This window comes from Anguilla rostrata, chromosome 5 (genome assembly GCF_018555375.3).
Source record: "Anguilla rostrata isolate EN2019 chromosome 5, ASM1855537v3, whole genome shotgun sequence".
Taxonomy (NCBI): domain Eukaryota; kingdom Metazoa; phylum Chordata; class Actinopteri; order Anguilliformes; family Anguillidae; genus Anguilla; species Anguilla rostrata.
In genome coordinates this window covers 14131021-14151450 of record NC_057937.1, presented here as the reverse complement: position 1 = coordinate 14151450, position 20430 = coordinate 14131021, and the positions used below count along the sequence as shown (strand labels likewise).

The window sequence follows — 20430 nt, the reverse complement described above, 5'->3', positions numbered from 1 at the left end:
CTTGAAGTGTGTTCTGTTGGCACACGGACACCACCTAATACATATCCCATTGTGGTGCCTAGCCTGTATCTCAGACAGTGGTAGACACTTGAGCTGTCACCGAAAAGGGACAAACATGTCTTAGCGTCTCTGCACTAGTCATCTCGCGGTTTAGAGAGATGACTAGTGCACGAATAAACGAGCGCTTGGTCTGTGCATATTGCTGGAAGCGCACAGATTGCCAACCGATGCTTCCACTTGAAGAAAAAGGGCTTTGGTTGAAGCAGCAGGATAACAGAACTCGTTGGGTTCCATTCTTTCATTCATAAGTAAGAAACCGTAGGACGCCGACCGCCTTGCGTGCTACACTCTCACCTACTGATGTTGCAGTGACCGCTCAGGTTTCGATTCGTAATCTACACGTTTATCTGCAGCCAAATTGGCACTAGGATATTTTAATAAACATAGTACCCCTGTCGTAGTAGACGTCGTTGGCATACGTCTGCCAGCAACGGTTTAATTATTTTAAATTTCTCATATAAAAGTCACTGATAGAGTTCACGGGGGACCATCGGGCAACTAGGTTAATTCATTATACGATTTCTGAAACTTTAAAATGCGGCGAAAACCTGATAATACAGTTTAGTTGAAATAGGCCAATTGTAAAACTTTTTCACAGGCTGAAAAAGAAAATGACATGGGCTTAATCATTTCTTTTGAATTTCCTTGTGATTGACAGATCTGCATAAATGTGAGCCAAAGCACCTTTACAATAGGTTATATGTCTTTGTAAATAAAATTCAGCTATAGCGTACAACATAAAAAACATGTGTCCTAATCATCATTGCAATTAAGTGCTTCCGCCGACTATTTTTTCCAGAGTAATTTACAATGCATAAGGCATCACAATAGCCTAGAATATCAAATACAAATCCCCAAAAGAATATTACTATTCGAATGCAAGCCATTAATCCAGCACTGTCAGTAAGAAACGTAAAAAAGAATAACTTTAAATAGGATATGCAAGGGATTTAAAGCTTATTAAATCCAAGCCAAGAAACCCATATAGGCTACATTAGGAGTGGATGGAGGACAATTAATGTTTGGTGGGAGAGAAGTAGAATATGTAAATATTCAATACAGATGAAACATGCAGAGATACAAGAGTCAATAATAAGAAACTACACATTTCTAAAGATGCTAAGAGATTATGTTCTCTTTGATATTAACCTAAGCAGAAGAGAGATGGCATAGAGGAGATTACTATTGATCGAAGGCAAAGAGGAGCGCAGCGGTTAACACAGTTGTAAGCAAGATCTGGCGAATCGAATATGAGCAGCAACAGGACGCCAATTACCTGAGCAGCTTGAGCAGGTATATATGAACAATAATTTAATAAAGTTAATAAATTAATAAATAAATAATGCCTCCCGAGATTGGCATGGTATGACTGCAGAGTCACCGTCAGATATTACCAAATGATAAAGCGGATGGAACACATATTTATGTTTTCGCACCACTTTAAGGTCAAATTAAACCTTTTTTTAGCCTGCCTCTTGATTATTGGGCCTACAACGTTCTATTTGCTTGCATCATCTGATTAATTAACCATAGAGTTGATACTCAAATATGTGATTACAACCACAGACACACAATAGAAAGTGTATTTAAAAGTTTTCTTTTAAAAGAAAAGTTTCAAAACTCCGACGTGAACACGAATTGTCGCACTTGATTCCGACGGAAACATGATCAGAGTCAGAAATGTTTTTTATATGGAATTAGGGTCATTTACACATACTTTCAGACTACTGGCTTAGTTTCCGCAAGACACCAGCAGCTCGCTTTGAAGAGAAAACATTTAAAAACAATAAAACATTGTAATTGATTCTAAAGTCCACGTTTGTATTTAGACAATTATTTTGAGACTAACACGAAAATGAATGCATATTTGTATAATCAAATTATGTTGCACTTCTTCAATATCAATACGTTTTCTTCAAAATCGTTTTACTGTAATCCCAAGGGACCAAACTGAGCGCCGCGAGTCCGAAGCATCTTAAAAGTTAAATATCGGTAGTTTAGATTTATTCATTTTTTATTCGTTAGACTAAAAAGAACAACCTATATATATTCGATAAAATATTCAATATGTTAAATGATGAAAAAGGTGAAAACTGTCAATACGTTTTTTTGGGAAAGCATGGTGCATGAAACCATTCATTTATATATATTTACACGAATTATTTTTGATTGCGTAGAAATCATTTTTATTTTAGCTATTAGTTATTACTTAAACACCACACAATTGGTAATGGTTGTGATGACAGCAACAACAACAACAACAACAATAATGATAATAATAATAATAATAATCATCATCATCATCATAATTCTGTCGATTTATGTTTACTATTCGCAGAAGAAAATGCAGCAGTAATGGCAGAGACAGGAGCCATGCGTATTAGTTTTCAATGGAAATAATGCGCCCTTATAGCATGACAATTAGGTTACGAAATCCGATTGAATGCATGTCTAATCGCATTACGCACCATTTCAGTTCGTTTTCTACGACCTATTGTGTAATGGCTCTGCATAAAGCGAGACCTCTCAATTTTATGATTTAATCAACAGGGCAACACATTTTACAGTCTATAACAAAGAAAGTAGGCTATATAGATCAGAACATCCAAAATTTAAATGAACTGAAAACAAGTCAAACCAACATACATTTAAAGATTTCACATTTAGAAGATAGAATGGTATTCCGTAATCATTACACACATTGTATGTTTACTACTTCACTTCTCGTTAAGACTGGTGAATGACATATATTATTATTTTTGGACGTTAATTATCAATCTCCAATATCAGGGAAGTTTTGCAACTAATTGACTTTGTCATTCCTGCTGACCTCATAGAACAGGTTCGCGTTACCAGGACCGTTTACCTTTTTCATAGACACATACTTTTACGTTCACGTGTATCAACCACACAGTGCAGCCTATGCCGCCTTTTAGAAACTGATGCATGGGCCGGGGGTAGCCCATTATTCGCATCTCCATTTGTAAGCGACGCATATTCAATTCTCATAATAACTATAACAGGATACTGACAAGTGATACGAAGTGCAATTCTAATTTCGAAATGATGCGGCAGCAACTCAGACCGCAACAGCTTATGGACTTCTTCGCGCTCATTTGACAATAGGCCTAACCTTCTGCTACATTTTAAATATTATTTTATTATCGCAGCAAATAATAATCTAATCATCTAATCTAATAATTATCTAATGAAAGTACATTCACAATAAAATGCTTTATCTGACGTAAATTCACCATAATTGACCAGGCCGAATAGAATATGATTTTGCCCTATCTCAAACTTCCTGTTAAAACAAGGGAAATAAAGTATAGGCTACTGTATGTGTAATGTTAAAACAATACCATTTAGCCTGCGTTGCAATAAAACCTTGATGTGTTATTATGTACATGAAGTAGGCTACTCTACTTGCTCTGACGTTTCCTTCTAGTTATCATGTGGATTTAGTGCGGCGAATTTTAAAAATGACGTACACAATGACTCCCTCCAATAGAAATCCAGCTGGATCATTAATATCCAAATGTTTATCCCTTTTAAGGACGAATCTCCGCCCTTGCCAAGTCCAAGTGTGTCTCCCCCGAGAACCGAGAGCTGGAGAACCCGAGAGAAGGTGCGATCCGCTGGGACTGAGGAGGCATAAAGAGACGGGGAGGAGGGGATGAGATTTCTTGCTACCCAATCCCCCTTTTCCCCAGGGAGAACTAGCCTTCCCTGGTTCATCCCTGCCTCTTGTTTGGTAATCATTTCATTTTACTCCTTTTTGAAGCGGTCGCTTGTTTTACCCCACTTTTCATTTCTCAATCCCGTGCGCGTATGTTCTCTCTCTTCTTCTAAACCAATTCAGTCACTCCCTTTTTCCCTGAACCGAAAAGGTGTCCAAGACCCTGGCTGATCATCCTCCTTTGAGATGCTTTACGGTTCTAACGCTTTCCTTTCACTCCCCCTCTTTTAACTTGAGACCATTTAATCTTGAAACCACTGAACTTGGTTTTGGATCTAACTTCAGGAGAAAACTCTAAGGGATACAGAGTCCTTCTTTGGATAAGAACCTCTATCGCTTCCCTCGCTGCGTTTTGGAAGGAGATTTTCACCCCGTTTCAGCTGGTTTTTGCTCGTTAATCCAGGTGCCCTTGTTTTGTGCTCGAAGGAGGATTATTTAGTTTGAACTGGTGTTAGGGAAAAGACACAAAAGGCGATTTTCATGTTCTCCATCCAAGACAGTCTCCCGCGGGGAGCTTTGACCATGAAAGAAGAACCCCTTACCAGCGGCATGACACCGGTCCGCTCGTGGATGCAGAGCGCGGGGATTCTGGACGCGAACACCGCAGCTCAAAGGTAATCATACATTTGAATACCAAGGGCGCGTGCGAAGGTGCTGAAGTATTTGGCAAATGGCAGGGAATACACGATACAAATCTGCCTGTGCGTGGGGGAGCAAACCGTGGTATACTATCTCTCGTGGTAAAAGGTTAGCGATGTAGCCTACTTGAAAGGGTTTTGCATATAGGCTAAGTATACTGAGCAGTATTTACGATAAACTTTGAAAAGGTGCTTGATAAAATTCGAATTCGAGTTGTCGAAAACTACACCAATTTGATTGTGTTCCTATGTGGTCACTGTAGTTTAGAAAGAAAATTTGGACAGTATGATTTACATTGTGACTTTCAGCGAATATTACTGTGGATGAAAACTTTACCAGAGATTGAAGGGTAGGGATCAACGGTGCCTTCTGCAGCTTGCAGATTGCTCTACACGAAAATGTCAAAAGATTCGGTTAATGATTTCAGTTTAAGTGAAGCCAGATTGAAAACTTGTCCCATTCACAGCCATGATGCATTTTCAAGAAACAAAGTCTTAGTTGGTTCCCAGTAGCCTACGTTCATTTGGATGTGCTATGACAGTATTGGCGCTTATTCGAGGGACAACACAATCTGCAAAAAGTATAGCGTTTTGTTTCACACGACGAGGGCGAGGTCAGAATAAGAACATCTCTCTGTTTGCGTAAATAAGTTTAGCTCTGTTTTTATTCGCTATTGGGCTAGTTTTTACCACATCATGGATATCACTTTTAAATTTAAGGGGCGCGTTCAGTTGCAGCCCATAATTTAAATTATGAGAGTGATATGGTAATGCATTTATGTAACATCAATATTATGATAATACCTCAACAAAATTGATATCCTACAGCAACGTTTCGTTTTTGGAGAAAACAGACCCGACATTATAGTTCAGTTTTAACTAAAGTGCATGAGTGTTCTTATTAGAATAAATAGGGTTAATTTATTTAGTTGTATCCATCGCGCCATGGCTGTTAATAACAATGTGAAATCAAACACTGAACATCTCTAAAAGCCATTCAGAATTTCTCAATTTAAATTTGATAAAAAGTCAGTTAGTTCTTGTATTATTATTTTATATTGATAATGCCAAGCTTGTTCATATGCTATGTCATCCCATTCCAAAAAAATTAACTCAGATTCTCTGAGTTTATGTGTTTACAGTAAAATCTGATCCGAAGTCGGCACCATTTATTACATATAAAGACATAGCTATAGCTCTATAGCTGGGCGTGCTTTTATTTAGTTTGACGACAGCTGATCCATTAGAAAAACATTTCAGAGGTGTAGATATCTGGTATGTACAATTAGCACCATATATGTATATATATATGTATATATATATATATATATATATATATATATGTATATATATATATGTGTGTATATATATATATATATATGCGTGTAACATTATTTATGTATAGATAGTGTAATATATTGTATATATAACCAAAGACACATTAATATAATTTACAGAACAATTGCTATAGAGCACAATTAAGCATCGTTGCTTATTACTGAAAAGGCCAAATGACAAGGCCCAAGTTTTATTTAGGAAATATTTATACAGTCGAAATGACCAGCGTTGCCTGTAATGTGTGAAATTTCTTGCGCTAGTTAAACGAGCCATGATGACCTATGCCTTGTCCTAATAGACGGGCATTTGTCATTATTTTTCAGTCTCTACACACTGACTGTTGTGAGCGATGTCTCGCTACAGTACGCTATAACATTTCGTATTGTTTACAAAAAAGCATTCTTTAATTTAGCGCGTTAAAGCGGCTATTTTGAAGCATGCATTTTATGGGCCATTCAAGTTCAGACGTAGGCTCGCGGTCAACTAACTCTTCCACGCGCATGGCTTGGATGCACAATTCGTTTGATGCAGTACAGTAGTTCGGGGAAGAGGTTGTAAGTTTTGCCTCTGTTTGCTTTGGCCTAGCTATAGACAACAGTTCTGGAACCGAGGCAAGCAGTAAATAGCCTGTTTTGCTTTTAGAATCGTCGTTGTGATGTAGGCCTATTGCATTTTATCTGTCTCATTTCCCCTGAAGAGAATTGCGCCTTATGTTTGACATGAGTGGAATATTAGCCAAGTGACTGGAATAAAGCGGCTCGTTGAAATATTTAGTCCTGGTGGAGTAGTTGCACAGACTGTGCAAACTGCAAAGCATGAATCAAATATATTCTGCCCAGCACCATAACTGCTGATAGACTGTTGTTTAACGCGGGTATATTTAGAAATAATACTGAGTAGTCACTGCCTTAATGTCTCATCACGTTTGTCTTGCCTGGAGTTCAGCGAAAATATAGTTGTGAAGTTCCGTCCTCCATGTTTTTGTAATGTTAACTCAACACTTTAAAAGCTATCGACCCGGACTATTAGGTGGCAGATGTCGGGCTGTAAGCATATACAGAGCTGTTGCGTGCAACACCCAGATCGCCAAAAGTGGTTTTCTGCACAATACCGATATTTTTGCACTGTAATTTTCTGCTTCCCCACAATCAGGATCACGACTGTAATTAAATGGTCAAACTTTAGTAAATATTTAATATTTTCAAATGTTTCATTAATGTTTACCATGGATCAAGTCGTTTTCACTTGTGTTAATGCAGAGCTCTTGTCTTAAAAAAAGAAAAAATACCCTACATTTCTTAATATGTTTATGTTAAATATTATTGTGGCACATTCAACAAATTACTATATAACTTTGCTAACAACAGACTTCACAATTAAGCTTTTAAAAATGGCAAATCTCACTTAATCTGATAATGTCATTCTACAGCAATATTTGAAATTTGTAAAGTGTACCTAGACTTAGATCTTATTTTCTGCTTTTGTTCTTCTTTTATCCAAGTTTGAGATATGGCAGAGATATGAATACAAACAAGTGCAATACTTCATCCATAAGGTTGTCTTAAATTTCCTATAATAATATATATAGCAAATAAAATTAATTTGATACAATCTGTATTTTGAAAGGTGTGACCTTTTGTTTTTGTTGACGTTCCCTGAAGGCCATTGCTTCCACATCTATTTTATAGTATTTTGCAATAAATTACAGATTTGGGTAGATTGTGTGACATACTGTCCATGAAACCATGTGTGTCCAATTCTTCAGCATTGGGAATTTGTTCGTACAAGGATGTGTACAGTAGATCTGCCTGGAAACCATTTTACTCACAAACCCGGAACTTCAAATGTTAAAACAGGGCCACAGGGAGTCAAAAGTCAAAGATCCCTTGATAATCAAGATCAGAAAATCTCCCTATACTTACATTCTACTTCAGCTTCATACATAGTGCTCTTGCAATGTTTTTTTGACATTCTTGGAGTCTGACAGCATTTCTTATGTCACTGGAAGATTTAGGAAATGTTAGATCTTTTGCGTAGTGCCAAAAAACACTTAACACACCCTGATCTCTGTATTGCAGGCTCCGATTTTTTCGCCAGAAAGAAAGGGTGTTTCTTTTTACCCAGAATTTCATGGAAAAATCATGAGAAGTTGATAGAGCTGGTAAATTCATGCGTAAAACCCAACCCCCTTTTCTTAAATGTGGCTTTTTGGAAGAAATGTGTGTCCTAAATGTGTGCAACATGCTGCCGAAAGGTCTTCCGAGCTCTTTGATGCATTTCTTTTGGAATCCGGCTTCCTCGTGGAGCATCGCACGCCCGTGGGGTCGCTGTGCTGAGCCGAAGGCAGGGGTTTCCAGAGAAATGTGGATACACCAGGGGGATCGAGGCATGCCCCCTCGGTCAGACCTGTAACTCACGCAAAGCGGGGCCCGCTGGACGGAGCCGCCGAGCGCTGCGTTCGGGGGCCCCGGGGTCGGTTTCGCTCAAAGTGCTTTGGCCTTAACTTTCAATGAGGTTTTTCAGACGGTTCTACTGTTCCCCCCCCCCCCCCCCCTCTACTGTTTACGCAGCATTTGTGTTTATTTCTTGGGTTAAAAACCGCACGAGAACTCTCACTTCAAGATTAACCGTAGGCAATATAGGTGATTATTTATTGATTCCTGTAGGACTTCAATATATCATAAAATCCGCTAATCTGCTAAGGATTAAGATTATGCTACTTCAAGGGTAAAGACTTTATATATGAGGTGAGGACGCCTTGGCCAGTGTCGGTAAATCTAAATCCGATGACTCAGCTACCTGTGGGTTGCAATATGCCAATGACTGGAGTGAATGCCCTCAAATGAAAAAAACAACAACTATGCAGTCATTGCTGTGTATAACAAAGTCTGATAATTGTTGTTCTAACTATTACTCAGGGAAGAATAGGTCAAAATGACTGTATCAATATTATGTAGACAAATTGCAGAACAGGTGACTTCTGTAATGGGTGAAATTTGTTCAGACGGAGCGTGCAGGGAGATATCAAACTTAAATAAAGTGTTTTTTGCTGCAGCTGCCAGAATGAGCAAATCATTCATCAGCGCAGCCTGGAAGGCCCCGTCGCCTGTAACTTAACCCCATTAGAAGTGTACAGGTGAGCTGATAATGGCCTCAGCTGCTGGCTCCTAATTATACTTCTAAATGTTTACGTGGTTTGCGGGGTTTGGCGCCTTGAGTGACAGATGGGTAAACGGGCGGGAGGCGCTGCAGCCAGTCCGCTGAAAGAAAATGGCCGTGGACGCGGAAATCGGGCGCTAGTAAAAAAAAAAAAGCATCAACAGTGAGAGTGTAGGATGTGGTACATGGTATGCGTGTAATCCTTTTTATTGTTAATGTGCGCTTGTTTGAGGCCATTTTGTATTTGCTTTTTGGTTTTTGAATACTGGCGGTGTGAAGAATTTAGGCGAGGGTGCATTTAGTGATGCAATAAAAATCTTTTCGCTCAGTATGGGGACTGTTTTAAAGTTAAGAAACAAAACTGGTTATATTAAATGTCCCTCTGAGGTAAGGACAGACCATCTGCATTGAACAGGTGATTGCTTAACAGGTTTTAAGTGTTTATCCTTGTTAGTTTGTTAAATACCAGTGCAATTGAAGTGAATTACAGGTAACCTCAAAATATTCAATGTGAATAAAACCATATCTCTGTTTTCGTATTTGAGTATATTGGATAAATGACTCAAAGCAAACTAAATTAAACAGTGAAGCTAACAATAACAAGCATCTTTAAAATTTCTCCGTTGTATTGATAGTGGATCAGCGTTAAAGTACAAGCAGAAGTTCCCATTCAGAACAGAGTATCACAGCTTTCTCTGCCACCTGTTTTCCATTTCTGTCTGTCATTACTGCCAAATAAATACTGGCATACAAATGTACCGCACTAATACTGTTGTTTCATACTTTTGTCTGCAATTTGCTCGGCAAGTTACGTAGTATATTACGGATCTGCTAAAACCTGATTACTTGTCTTGCCGAAATTACTAACAAATTAGACTTTAGCTGGAAGCATTTAGATACAGCCCATAATAGCCTCTTGTGATTGAAACAGCTGTGTGCTCTCGGAAATTCTGAAAAACTTAAAGGTGCCTCTATTATGATTTCTGCTGTGCTATACTGTAGTGTGTGTGTGTGTGTGTGTGTGCTTTTTGCACATGTACATGTGGGTATGACTTTTAAATGAGTAATATGAGATAGGATATGTGGTAGTAATTTGTCTTTGTGTAAGCATGCATGCAGTTGCTGCTTATCTGTGGTAAATACTAAAATTTTAGAAGTGTATTGCAGCATATAAAGGTATGACACATACTTTAATGACAATGTTCATCCTGCAAGCAGCTCCTGCAGTTTTCAGTTGTGCAGACTTTAGTGGAAGGTTGTGGAATTACTTGGCTCTGGGTTTCTGGCACACCGTGCCTAACACACCGAACGCACTGAGAGACATACTGCCACGTTTGTTTTAATGAATCACGCAGGGGGAAATCCCGCGGCTTACACTGTCCAGCAAATTTAGATGACTGTACATCTCCATTTTCACACTTTATTTAATCTTTGAGACTCAGCTTTGTTGAGTTATGCTGCATGTAACCGTGGCTTCGATTTTGCACAGAGATACAGCAGCTCACACTCTCCCATGCATTTCTTAATTGCCAGGTCAGTTGCATGTATACATGACTGTCAGCAAAAATGCCCAGACCCCTTAGCTACCTGTTGTGCTATGCAGATCATCTGTCTCATTTATCAAAGTGATACAGGTGATCCACTGTAAAGACTTAAGGGTTGTGCCGGGTCCAGATTCCCTTCAGCTCCCTGTTTCTGTGCTCTAGCTTTTGGAATTAAGAAACGGAAACAAATTTTACTTGTTGATTGCAAATGCAAGACGCAAAAGCTAACTCTAGAAAACCTCACGCAGTGACACCCTCAAAAAAGGTGCTTACAATGTTTTACCACTGAATAGCTACAGGGCGAACAAAGAACATTAATATTCTTGAAGTAACTGAACTTGAAATTTTGTTCAAGAAACAAAAAACTTAAACTTAAAACTCCCTGCATTCAGAAAGCTTGCAATATTCACGCACCTTAGGGTCTGGCGAAAATAAAAAAACTATGAAACAGTCAGACAGAGAGAGCGACAAAAGAGAAGTTGTTCTGAACCAGACTGCTGTAATACATGTTATATTTGGACTCTGAATCAGGCTTTCTTACCTTTTGAAGTCGGGGGAAAGTACGATTCTCTGTACAAAGCTCAGAGTTGCTAAGTGGTTCAGCGCTAAAGTATAATATAAATGACTGTTTTGTGCTGTCAGAAAAAAAGTAAAACATTAGACGGGTGCAGTAACTGCGGTAATGATGTGTTAAGGGGAGAGAGCAGGCTCTCACCAGGGATACAGGAACTACAAGGCTGCATTTGAAGTCGAACCAAAGCCCACAGTTTATGAACATTACTGTATCTAACAGTACTGCAACATAACCTCCCGCTGTGTGACTCTAACGACTGCTGTGTTAACTCATGTAAATGCTACATGAAAGTTTAGCTACAGCAAAAAACAACAACAGCAAAAAACTGTATTAATTTATAATTTATTTTGGTTTTCTGATGTATTTTAGTTCAGTTTTTTTGTTGTTGACTCAAACACACAGCCTGCAAATCACTAAATGTTTTACCCTGTAAAAAAATACTTTCCGGTAAAGATTCCACTCGGATGGCAGTGTATTCATACGTTTATGAGCAAGGGGTGGGTTGTTTCTTTCTCTTTTTTACCATATCACCTATGAAGACAGTATATTTCCAGTGTGACAATGTTGTTATTTTATGAGTTCTTTTGTCAAATTCTGAAGAAAAGTAGCCTCAGGTGTTGCAGACATTTTTAGAAATTGCTCCTGTGGAACATTCACACTTTAATTTAAATTAACCTCTGACCCAGTATTAATTAATATCCTACAGATATATTTTCAAGAAGGTTTTAAACATTTTTTTTTACCACTCATCACTAAATGTGACCCGTCAGCTCTCCTTTGACAAGCGGCATGATTGTTACCTCATCAGTGTGTCTCTTCTATCAGAACTGGCAGACCTTCAGCCAGCCCATGGGAAATATGCATCGGCGCTTTATGCAAATATTGGTTTCCTGGGACGGGCGAGGCGTTTTGTGTGGATTAAAGGTATCTGAGAAATGGACAAGGCCTCAGTCCCATATCACGAGTGCCTCATCTCTACTGATACGACTCCCACTGGACTGGGGGGGTCAGAACCTCCTGGTCATGTCTTCCATGTTTTGCGTGGACAAACATGAGTACACAAAAAAGCAAATGACTGCCTCATGCAGACTCTCACAATGCGCTGTTGTATATGCAATGTAATACAGAAGATGGCTTTTTGTAACATCAGTTCAGAAACGTGTGTATGCTGATCGCCCTTAGAGATTCCCCCTCTGTGTCATGCACAAGGGGTAACCCGGAATGAAGTAAGTCTCCTTTCGGTTGGTGTTCTCCCTCAGTGAAGTCTGCACGTGCGGCGCGGGTAGCAGTGGAGGGAGTGAGAGAGAGAAAGAGAGAGAGAGCGCGAGAGAGAGCAGGCGTAAGATTTAGTGCTGTTTATTTGATTAATAACTGTGGCTGGTGGCCAGCCAGTGGATGATTTTTAAGTGTCGCATTTGTATAAACAAGGCGGCCGGGCGTCTGGCTCATTAATTGTGACGGGCAATTCATTCTTTTGAAACAAGCGGGCCGGAGTCGTTAAAGACTTCCCGGTCACACTCCATCAGTCCTGTGATTAATGCCCCTGTGGACCTGGCCTGCTCGGCGGAGAGGATGGGCCGCTCTCCGGGGTTTCCACGGGCAACCCCCCCCCCCCCCCACCTCCCCCTTTCTTCGCCCATTCCTCACCACGTGCAGAGCTTAAGCCTTTGAAGTGTTAGTTTGTCGTGTGATCCGGTTAATTCAACCAAATGTGTCCCATCGCCAAAACTGTCATTTCAGAGGTGCACAGTTCTCTAACTCTTCCAGGCGCTGATGTGTCTGTGTTGGCTTGCTGTGGCTGCTATGTGCTTTGTCACCTCTGCACTGTCACCTGTGCGCCAAATCTCATAAGTGAGATCAAGTAAAAGCCATCAGGTGTGTAAGTCACAAACTGTATCCATCAGAATGGACTGTAGCCTCATAATTATTGCTGACAACTTTGAATTAAACCACTGCAGGTACAACATGGACTTTCTTGTTTTCTGATTAGAATTTGACTGTATTTTTCAGTCTTTTCTTATTTCTTAATTTCGGCATGGTATCAATTAATTTTGACTTTGGTAACGAAAATAACATTTTGAATGCTTTCGCCCACTTTGTCGCAGTTGGAATGCCCAATCCAATCATATTTTTCACCATTGGCCATTGGGACAGCCTCTGTTATCAATTTGGGAGAGTGTAGACTCTTCTCTGAAGCATTTGATGCCGATATCTGCCTCATTCTACACTTCAGTCCCCAAGTCAGGCTCGCACAGACATGAATCACGGGAAGACACTTTATGGACAGCTGAACAGGCAGGCCTGCAGGTGTGCACTCGTCCAGCAGGGGTCACTGGTGGCGCTGTGCAATGAGATGCAGTCTCATTGCGCAGCGCCTGTCTGCCAGCCCTCCCTTCTCTGATCATTTCAAAGGACGATTGTGCATCGTCCAACATGGCTGCTGGAATTCTACTGCAAACTGTAGGGCCCATCCATGCGCTAGATTAGGAGATTCACATATCACACATAAGAAGGCACTTGATGCAAGTCTTATGGAACAGCATTAATAGAGACAATGTACAGCAAGTGCGGCTGTTGTTTTGTGTGGTATTTTTCTCGGCTGTTGGCTATGGAAATCTGTCATGTCCCATCTGCTGCGATGTGGGCAGAAACAGCTGTTTTATTTATTTGTTGTTTGGCTGTCTGTTTTTAACTGATTTACCGATGCAATCTGTACAAAAAATGTGGGAACATCAATTTTTTTTATTATACTGAGTGCTTTATTCTCCCGGCTGGTTTGCCAACATATAAATGGTTGCAGCTGCAATTAGAATAATTAAAATTATAATGAAAACAAGCTTTCAGTGCTGATAGTTTTCACTGTGAAAAATTTTGTCAGCGCACTTGCTTTCAGTTCACTTATACAGCATAGCATTACAAAAAAGCAACATTTGTACAATTATGTTAATGAGGGAAGCAGTTGTTAACATAATCAAAATTAATGAAACCATACTTTATGCTAATAAATGTGCCACTTTAGGATTTTGTTTGCTTAATTAAATTAATTTATTTAAGCTAAGAGGGGAAATCATTCGGAACATTGGTAAAATTAGAGAAAAGACAATTCACTTTTTGGAAAAAACCTGACTTAACATTCTTTTGAGGGTACTTGCACAGATGTTATTGGCCCCCTGTTCCTGCCTAAATCCATAAAAATACACCGATACATTTCTGTAAACATTTGTTGGTGGTTGTATGCTGATTGGACTCCTGTTTGAAAGATATGGTCATGACTGATGAATGTAACCTTTCAAAATGCAAATTTGTGAAAGAAATGTTCATCAGATGTGTGGCTCATAATGCATATTTATTTAGCAGTTGATCATCTCGTATTTACACTATGTCTTTATTCTAGATGCATCTTAAATCCTATAATCTATAGGACATGTGCTGGTATTTGAAAATATATACACAGATATTGCTGCTAATGTCTACACATATATTTTTTTCATTCTGTTGGCTTTTGTTGTTGTCTTTGAACACACTGGGACTATTTTGTGGAATCTGAGCATGTAGCCAGGAGGTTGCAGGTTTGTATCCTGTGCCATGTGTATATATATATATTCCCCTCCCCTCGAAATATTATATATCATATTGTATTGCTGCTTTAGTCAACAAAATATGGGCTAGTGCAGTAGCTAGTAACTGCTAATGAGAACAACAAAGTCACTGAGTTTTCTGGATATGTTTTGAAAAATGTATTGTTTAAAGGATTGTATAAGGGCAGCCACAATGTACTCTGTTGAAAAGGGGTTTATTTCATTTTGATGCCATTTTGTAAAATTAAAATGAAATAAACCCTGGCAAGACACCTTCATACACCTTGCTAATGCTTGTCATGTTTTTTTTTGTTTGTTTTTTGGCCTGAATGTGCAGCAGTGATGGCCTTATGAGTCATTGAAATGAATTTTGAAGAAAAGTGCTTTCACCATAAGATTCTGCTCATTAAATGCAGTATTTGAATAAAATAGCATCTTTCTTCCCAATATTTAAATAGTTCTATTGTCAGTTCTGGTGGGGTTGTATTGGTTGGGGGGTTACACATATCCAGCTATGTTGGTGCGAGTCATATTGTTTAAGTGGCAATTTGTACTTTGTTTTAAAGAAGTTCAGTTTTTCCTGATATTTAATTTTATATAAGAATTATTCAGGCTAAAATGAACATAAATAAATATTTCTCAGCAATTTCCTGTTCAGCTTACTCTAATATCTCCCATAATGCCTTTCTCTTGTGCCCTCAACCATGAAAAAACAGGCATTGCAGTATGGGAAAATGAGGCAGAGGGGAAAATGAAAACAATGGATCACTGTCCCTCTCGTGTAACACACTATCAAATATTAATGTTGTCATTGCAGTTTAAATGGCGTAATCCATCCAAGACAACTGTGCCACCCCAAATTAAGGCTTTTAATTTTCACCCGATAAAACCTGACCGGAATCTGAGGGTTTGAGTCGGTTTGGTTCAATTCTGTCCTGTTATATTGGGCTCGGTTAGGGTCAGGCTCTCTGTAGCTGGCTCTTCAGAATTTGAGCGTGAAGCACCGTGCAAACTGGATGGAAATTGTAGAAAGGCAGTCTAAACTATACAAGTGACATAATGGATGCCTCAGAGCCAGTGAGGAAAAAAAAAGTTACTGTCAGGGGAGTATAAAGTGAGGCAGCAGCCTTCTAAAAGAAAATTTGAGGTTCTGGATGGTGGTTTTTTTACATGGTTTTTACAAGCGTGGGGTTCGTAAATTGCAAATACAGTGATACCCAGCTTATGTATGGGAACATAAGCCGTAAATCAGGAATATCGATGTCACAGCGGCATACTGCGCAAGCTTGCCACCATGCACCATACTGTACTGACGCACTTATTGAAGTCGGGTTCTGGACTGAAAAGGATCCAGGCTCATGTATGGTTCGGCTGAAATCTTCAGGCCCCTTTCAAACTCCACCCCAAATTGCATTTGTGTACTCCATTCTTGCTATAGAAAATGTAAGATCTGAGTATCAAGAAAGGATCTATGGTATGTCTAATGTTTTTTTCACACAATAATAGTGGGCTGATACTAAAAATAATATTGGAGGAAATGTGCCATTTTAGGATTAATAACAAAGGAATAATAAAAAGTTTTGAAATCTGAACATGAAAACCATTCTGAACAAGGGTGAATTTGTGGAGAGTGAAAGAATGACACGCTGTAGAGAAAGAAAGTTCTGGAGACTTATCGCCCTTCTGAAGGATATAAAAAAGGATACAAGTTATATTGCTACATCACCGATTCAGAAACTCTGTTCTGCTGTCTCATGTTGTGGCTATTACACCACTAGTGATTTCTAGGTGGCATGCCAGTTTTTTATATACAGGCTGTTCCATTCCTTCCTCTGACCTCCTCCTTCTCTTCCTCCTCCTGATTCCAGATACACAGTCCTGTCTCTTATTGGATTTACTGTAAATTCCCCAAATGTTGCCAAATGGCCACAGTTGCAGCCTCATTCAAATCATCTTAGTCTGATCCTCTCTGCATCGACCGTTATTTTCTGAGCTTTCTCTTTGCATTGTGATGAAAAAGATCGCATAACAGAAGGCAGACCAGGCTAGTAATTCTGCTCTGTTCTCTGGCTTTCTCAGCTGTTGCTGTAACCACAGTGGTTTTTTTGATTGCTAGTTTCAAACTGGCAGCCTCACCTTCCACTCAACACACCATTAGAGGCTCATATAGCTTGCTGAGCCAAAGGCATCGCAAAGGGAAAAAGGAACAAATCATATTCCTGGATGACAGAAAAATGACAGAGTGACTGGATATAACAGGAGATGACAGAAAATGTTGTAGCGCCGTCTTGTGCCCATTGGAGTACATCTACACTGGTTATTTGGGGTAGCACAAAGGAGCGGAGACACTGGTCATGCTATGGAAAACTGCTTCAGCTTGGCAGTACTCAAGCCTGTGCTGTGTCATAGGATCTTAGAACAGCGGCTAAAAATATCTCACAGCCTCTGTCACACAGCCCATCAATAGCATTCATTGAAGTCAGTTTGGTCAGTTGACAAAATTTAATACATATTGATACTGCAGCTGACACTGTCTGTGAGAATTGACACAATTGTCAGCATAGCCATACGTGCTATGGACCGGTCATAGTAACCCCATAGCAGGGTGGTCTGACAGAGGAGGGAATTTTGGTGGCTCGTTGGCACCTGTGACTGAACATGGCTCCTCAGTCTCTGTCAGGCTGAGTGCTGGATTTGTCACTAAATCGATGGCGAAATGAGAGAGAGCATCGATGGAGGTGTTTCCCGCTGTCCCCTGAGGAGTGCGAGCCGGTGGACGTGGGTTTGACAGACAGGCTGCTAAGGAGGGGGATGCTGGTGGTGTGTGTGGGGTGGGGTGGGGGGGGTGGGGGTGGATGGTGGTAACAGTTTGTTCCCAGCCAAGTTTTGTCTTTGCTAAATGTGGAACAAGAAAAGATAACAAGTATAAACGTGAGTCTGAATGAGTCATGTCCTGACACTATTTCTCTTTTTGGGTCTCTCTCTCTCTCTCTCTCTCTCTCTCTCTCTCTCTCTCTCCTGCAGTGGAGTGGGTTTGGCCCGGGCCCACTACGAGAAGCAGCCGCCCTCGAACCTTCGCAAGTCCAACTTCTTCCACTTTGTCCTGGCGCTGTACGACCGGCAGGGCCAGCCTGTGGAGATCGAGAGGACCTCCTATGTGGACTTTGTGGAGAAGGACAAAGTAAGCCCTGTTTACCGCTGCCGTGAAACACCCTCGTTCGCAGCGACGCGCGTAGCCGCTGCTTCGCGCACCATGCCCTGCGGCCCGCTCAAACGGCTGCATTTTTACTGACGAGGTCCAGGTGAAAGACCTCGCTCGCAGGAAACCGCAGCAGCCCAGCTGGGATTTGAACTTGCAACCCCCAGCGCTCTGACCGCCGCACCGCATGCTTTGCGTGTCTTTTATCAGTGTGGTACTCACACCAGGGTTGGAACGGGTGAATATCAGTGCACTGACAGTACCGCAGAATGCTTCTGTGGGAGCTTATTTTCATACTGATCCTTCTGTATTCCCTCATTGAACAGAAATGAGCTAAAGCTGAATGAGAAGCCCATTCACATTGAACCCCATCTGCACTGCTAATATTTTGCAATGGTTCAGCACGCCACCATTGCACAAGCTTATGTGCTATTTCAGACAGTTTTGCAAGGTCAAATCCAAAGCTCATACAGAGCAGACCTGCTGCTTAGCTCAGAGTCTCCTCTGGATGTAATCAATGTCTGTTTAGATAGAACTTGATTTATTCAAGCAACAGGGTCTGTTCTGCATGTGTAGCTATAGGGTGAACGGTATACACAGTTATACATTTGCTCATTGTATATGTTTAGTGATTTAAGTCAAACAAAACATACAAACTGTATTTTGACTCATACATATTACTGATACAATGGTTTGATTTTAAGAGTTTTAAGAGTTCACATACAATTCCTATTTATATATTGTTTGAAAATACACAGTTACAGTTTAAATTTTGTTGAAGCATATGATTGCTGTTTGTACCCTGTAACTATGATTCATTTTTGATTGTAGGGAGAATTTCAAGTCACAGTTACAGTAGTGTGTCTGTAATTAGCCTTGCATTAACAGGAATGAGTTCACCATTATGCTGATTTCTTCTCTTGCCATAAGGTTGTGCAGGTGTTAGAATAAAAGGCATCAACAGGTCTGTGAGATGTAATTCTCCACACTAACTCTAGGGGGCCATACAAATCGTAATGTTTTCATAAAAGCCTTAGAAGTGAACATATATTTTAACTAAATATTGTAATGCTTTAAATATGTGAATGACTGTTGTTTTCAGAGAATGATGGAACAATGCGTCAAGCTGAAGCTGTGTTGCTAAATAGTTGTGGATGTCCTTTCAGTGCTTGTGGTGAAAGAAATTGGCTCGTACTTCAGAACTATTGCCAGCAGTGTCACTGTACAGAGAGGTCCTATTATGTCTTACACAACTACTTCTTTTATGAAATCATTTCAAGCTGGCTCTAAAAAGTTCTCTGAAATTATTTTCGGGTAATTTCATAATTTCTACGTGCACAAATATGATGTGAATACTTTGTCATGGGCACAGCCCATGTTGTTCTTTGTCAAGCGTTTGTGAATGAACATTGCAGCACTAGTATAACTGTAGTGTTTATTCTCGTTTTATCATTATCAGACTAGCTTTCAAATATAGACACAACAAGCATAGAGAACTCAAAACTAAAACTGAACTTTTCAAAATGGGGTTTTCAGAAAGTCACAGCTCACTCATCCATACATGTGCAATGTCTGTCAGATTACTCAATTCCTGTGCAGTTTCTACGTCCTCCTTTTCCTCCAGCAACACCCAGAGAACACGCCTCAGAGGCCAGATCTCCCACTAAATTATACCAAATGTTTCTGGCTTATTTACTGTGCCTGTTTGTGACTGTAGGGTGGGCACTTCTGCATATCTGTTCCCTTATGTCATTTATGAAGCGTTAAACAGCACACCACACCTCTACATGCGTAGCTGAATAAACATCTGCAATTACTTCTTAAGAATCTGCCTCTTATGAAGTAGTTGCAGAATTCTAAAGGAGATATATATTTTTAATATAAACAGAATGAATTTTGTTGAATGTTGTAAAACGTTCGGTTAAATTTTATTTTAAAAAAAACAAAAAAAAAACATTTAGCCAAAGAAAATGTCTGTTATTTTACAAAACAATCTTCCGTGGGAAAGAAATTTTAGCCATTCAAGGGACAGACTAATTTTGTGGCGATTTCTCAAGTTACATTATTCACCATTTCCTACATTTCTTATCGGTGTCCCGGATCTTGAAGGCTCTGAAAAATTGGAGCCCCACTTTCCATCCTGCTTGAATTAGCATTGGAGTTTTTTTTTTAGAATTAAAAAGGTCAGGGGAGCTTTGGATGTTATTGGGACCACGGCCAGCTGGCACGGATCGAGCCTCCGTTTCGCCCTGCCGGGTCACAGTTGTCTGTGCCTTCGTGACCCCTCCGGCTCCGCCCTGGACCTCTGCCAGCACGATGGCAAAGTTTGCTTGGTCCTCCGCAGGGGTGAAACCGGAGGCTGGAAGTCCCGGAGTGCGGGCTAGGATTGTACGCAAGCGCATTCTAGCACTCATCACGGGCCAAAAGAGGGCTGTTTAGCTCGTGAACAGTGAAATAAAGGCTCCTAAGATTCATGAGTAGTAATACTGTCATCAGAATTTATCTTTTCATGTTATCTGTAACTTGGAAAATTGAAAGATCAATGACATAATATGGCTTGGTTTTGAATATGGAGACAAATAAATGCTTCACACATTGGGT

General features: G+C 40.0%; 1 protein-coding gene across 13 annotated transcripts in view; it reads left to right on the top strand.

Moving 5' to 3' along the window:
• The first annotated feature begins 3665 nt into the window (after nt 1–3665).
• Nucleotides 3666–20430, top strand: part of LOC135254774 (transcription factor COE3-like) — a 106473-nt gene continuing 89708 nt past the window's right edge. For 6 of the 13 annotated variants that reach the window (XM_064335258.1, XM_064335261.1, XM_064335263.1 and 3 more), the window contains exons 1-2: nt 3668–4413; nt 17655–17811. In XM_064335258.1, the coding sequence (XP_064191328.1) occupies nt 4280–4413; nt 17655–17811 (291 nt within the window). In that variant the 5' untranslated portion in view covers nt 3668–4279. Of the gene's footprint in view, nt 4414–17654; nt 17812–20430 lie in introns of all 13 variants that reach the window. The other 7 variants (XM_064335255.1, XM_064335252.1, XM_064335256.1 and 4 more) reach the window with 3 other exon arrangements.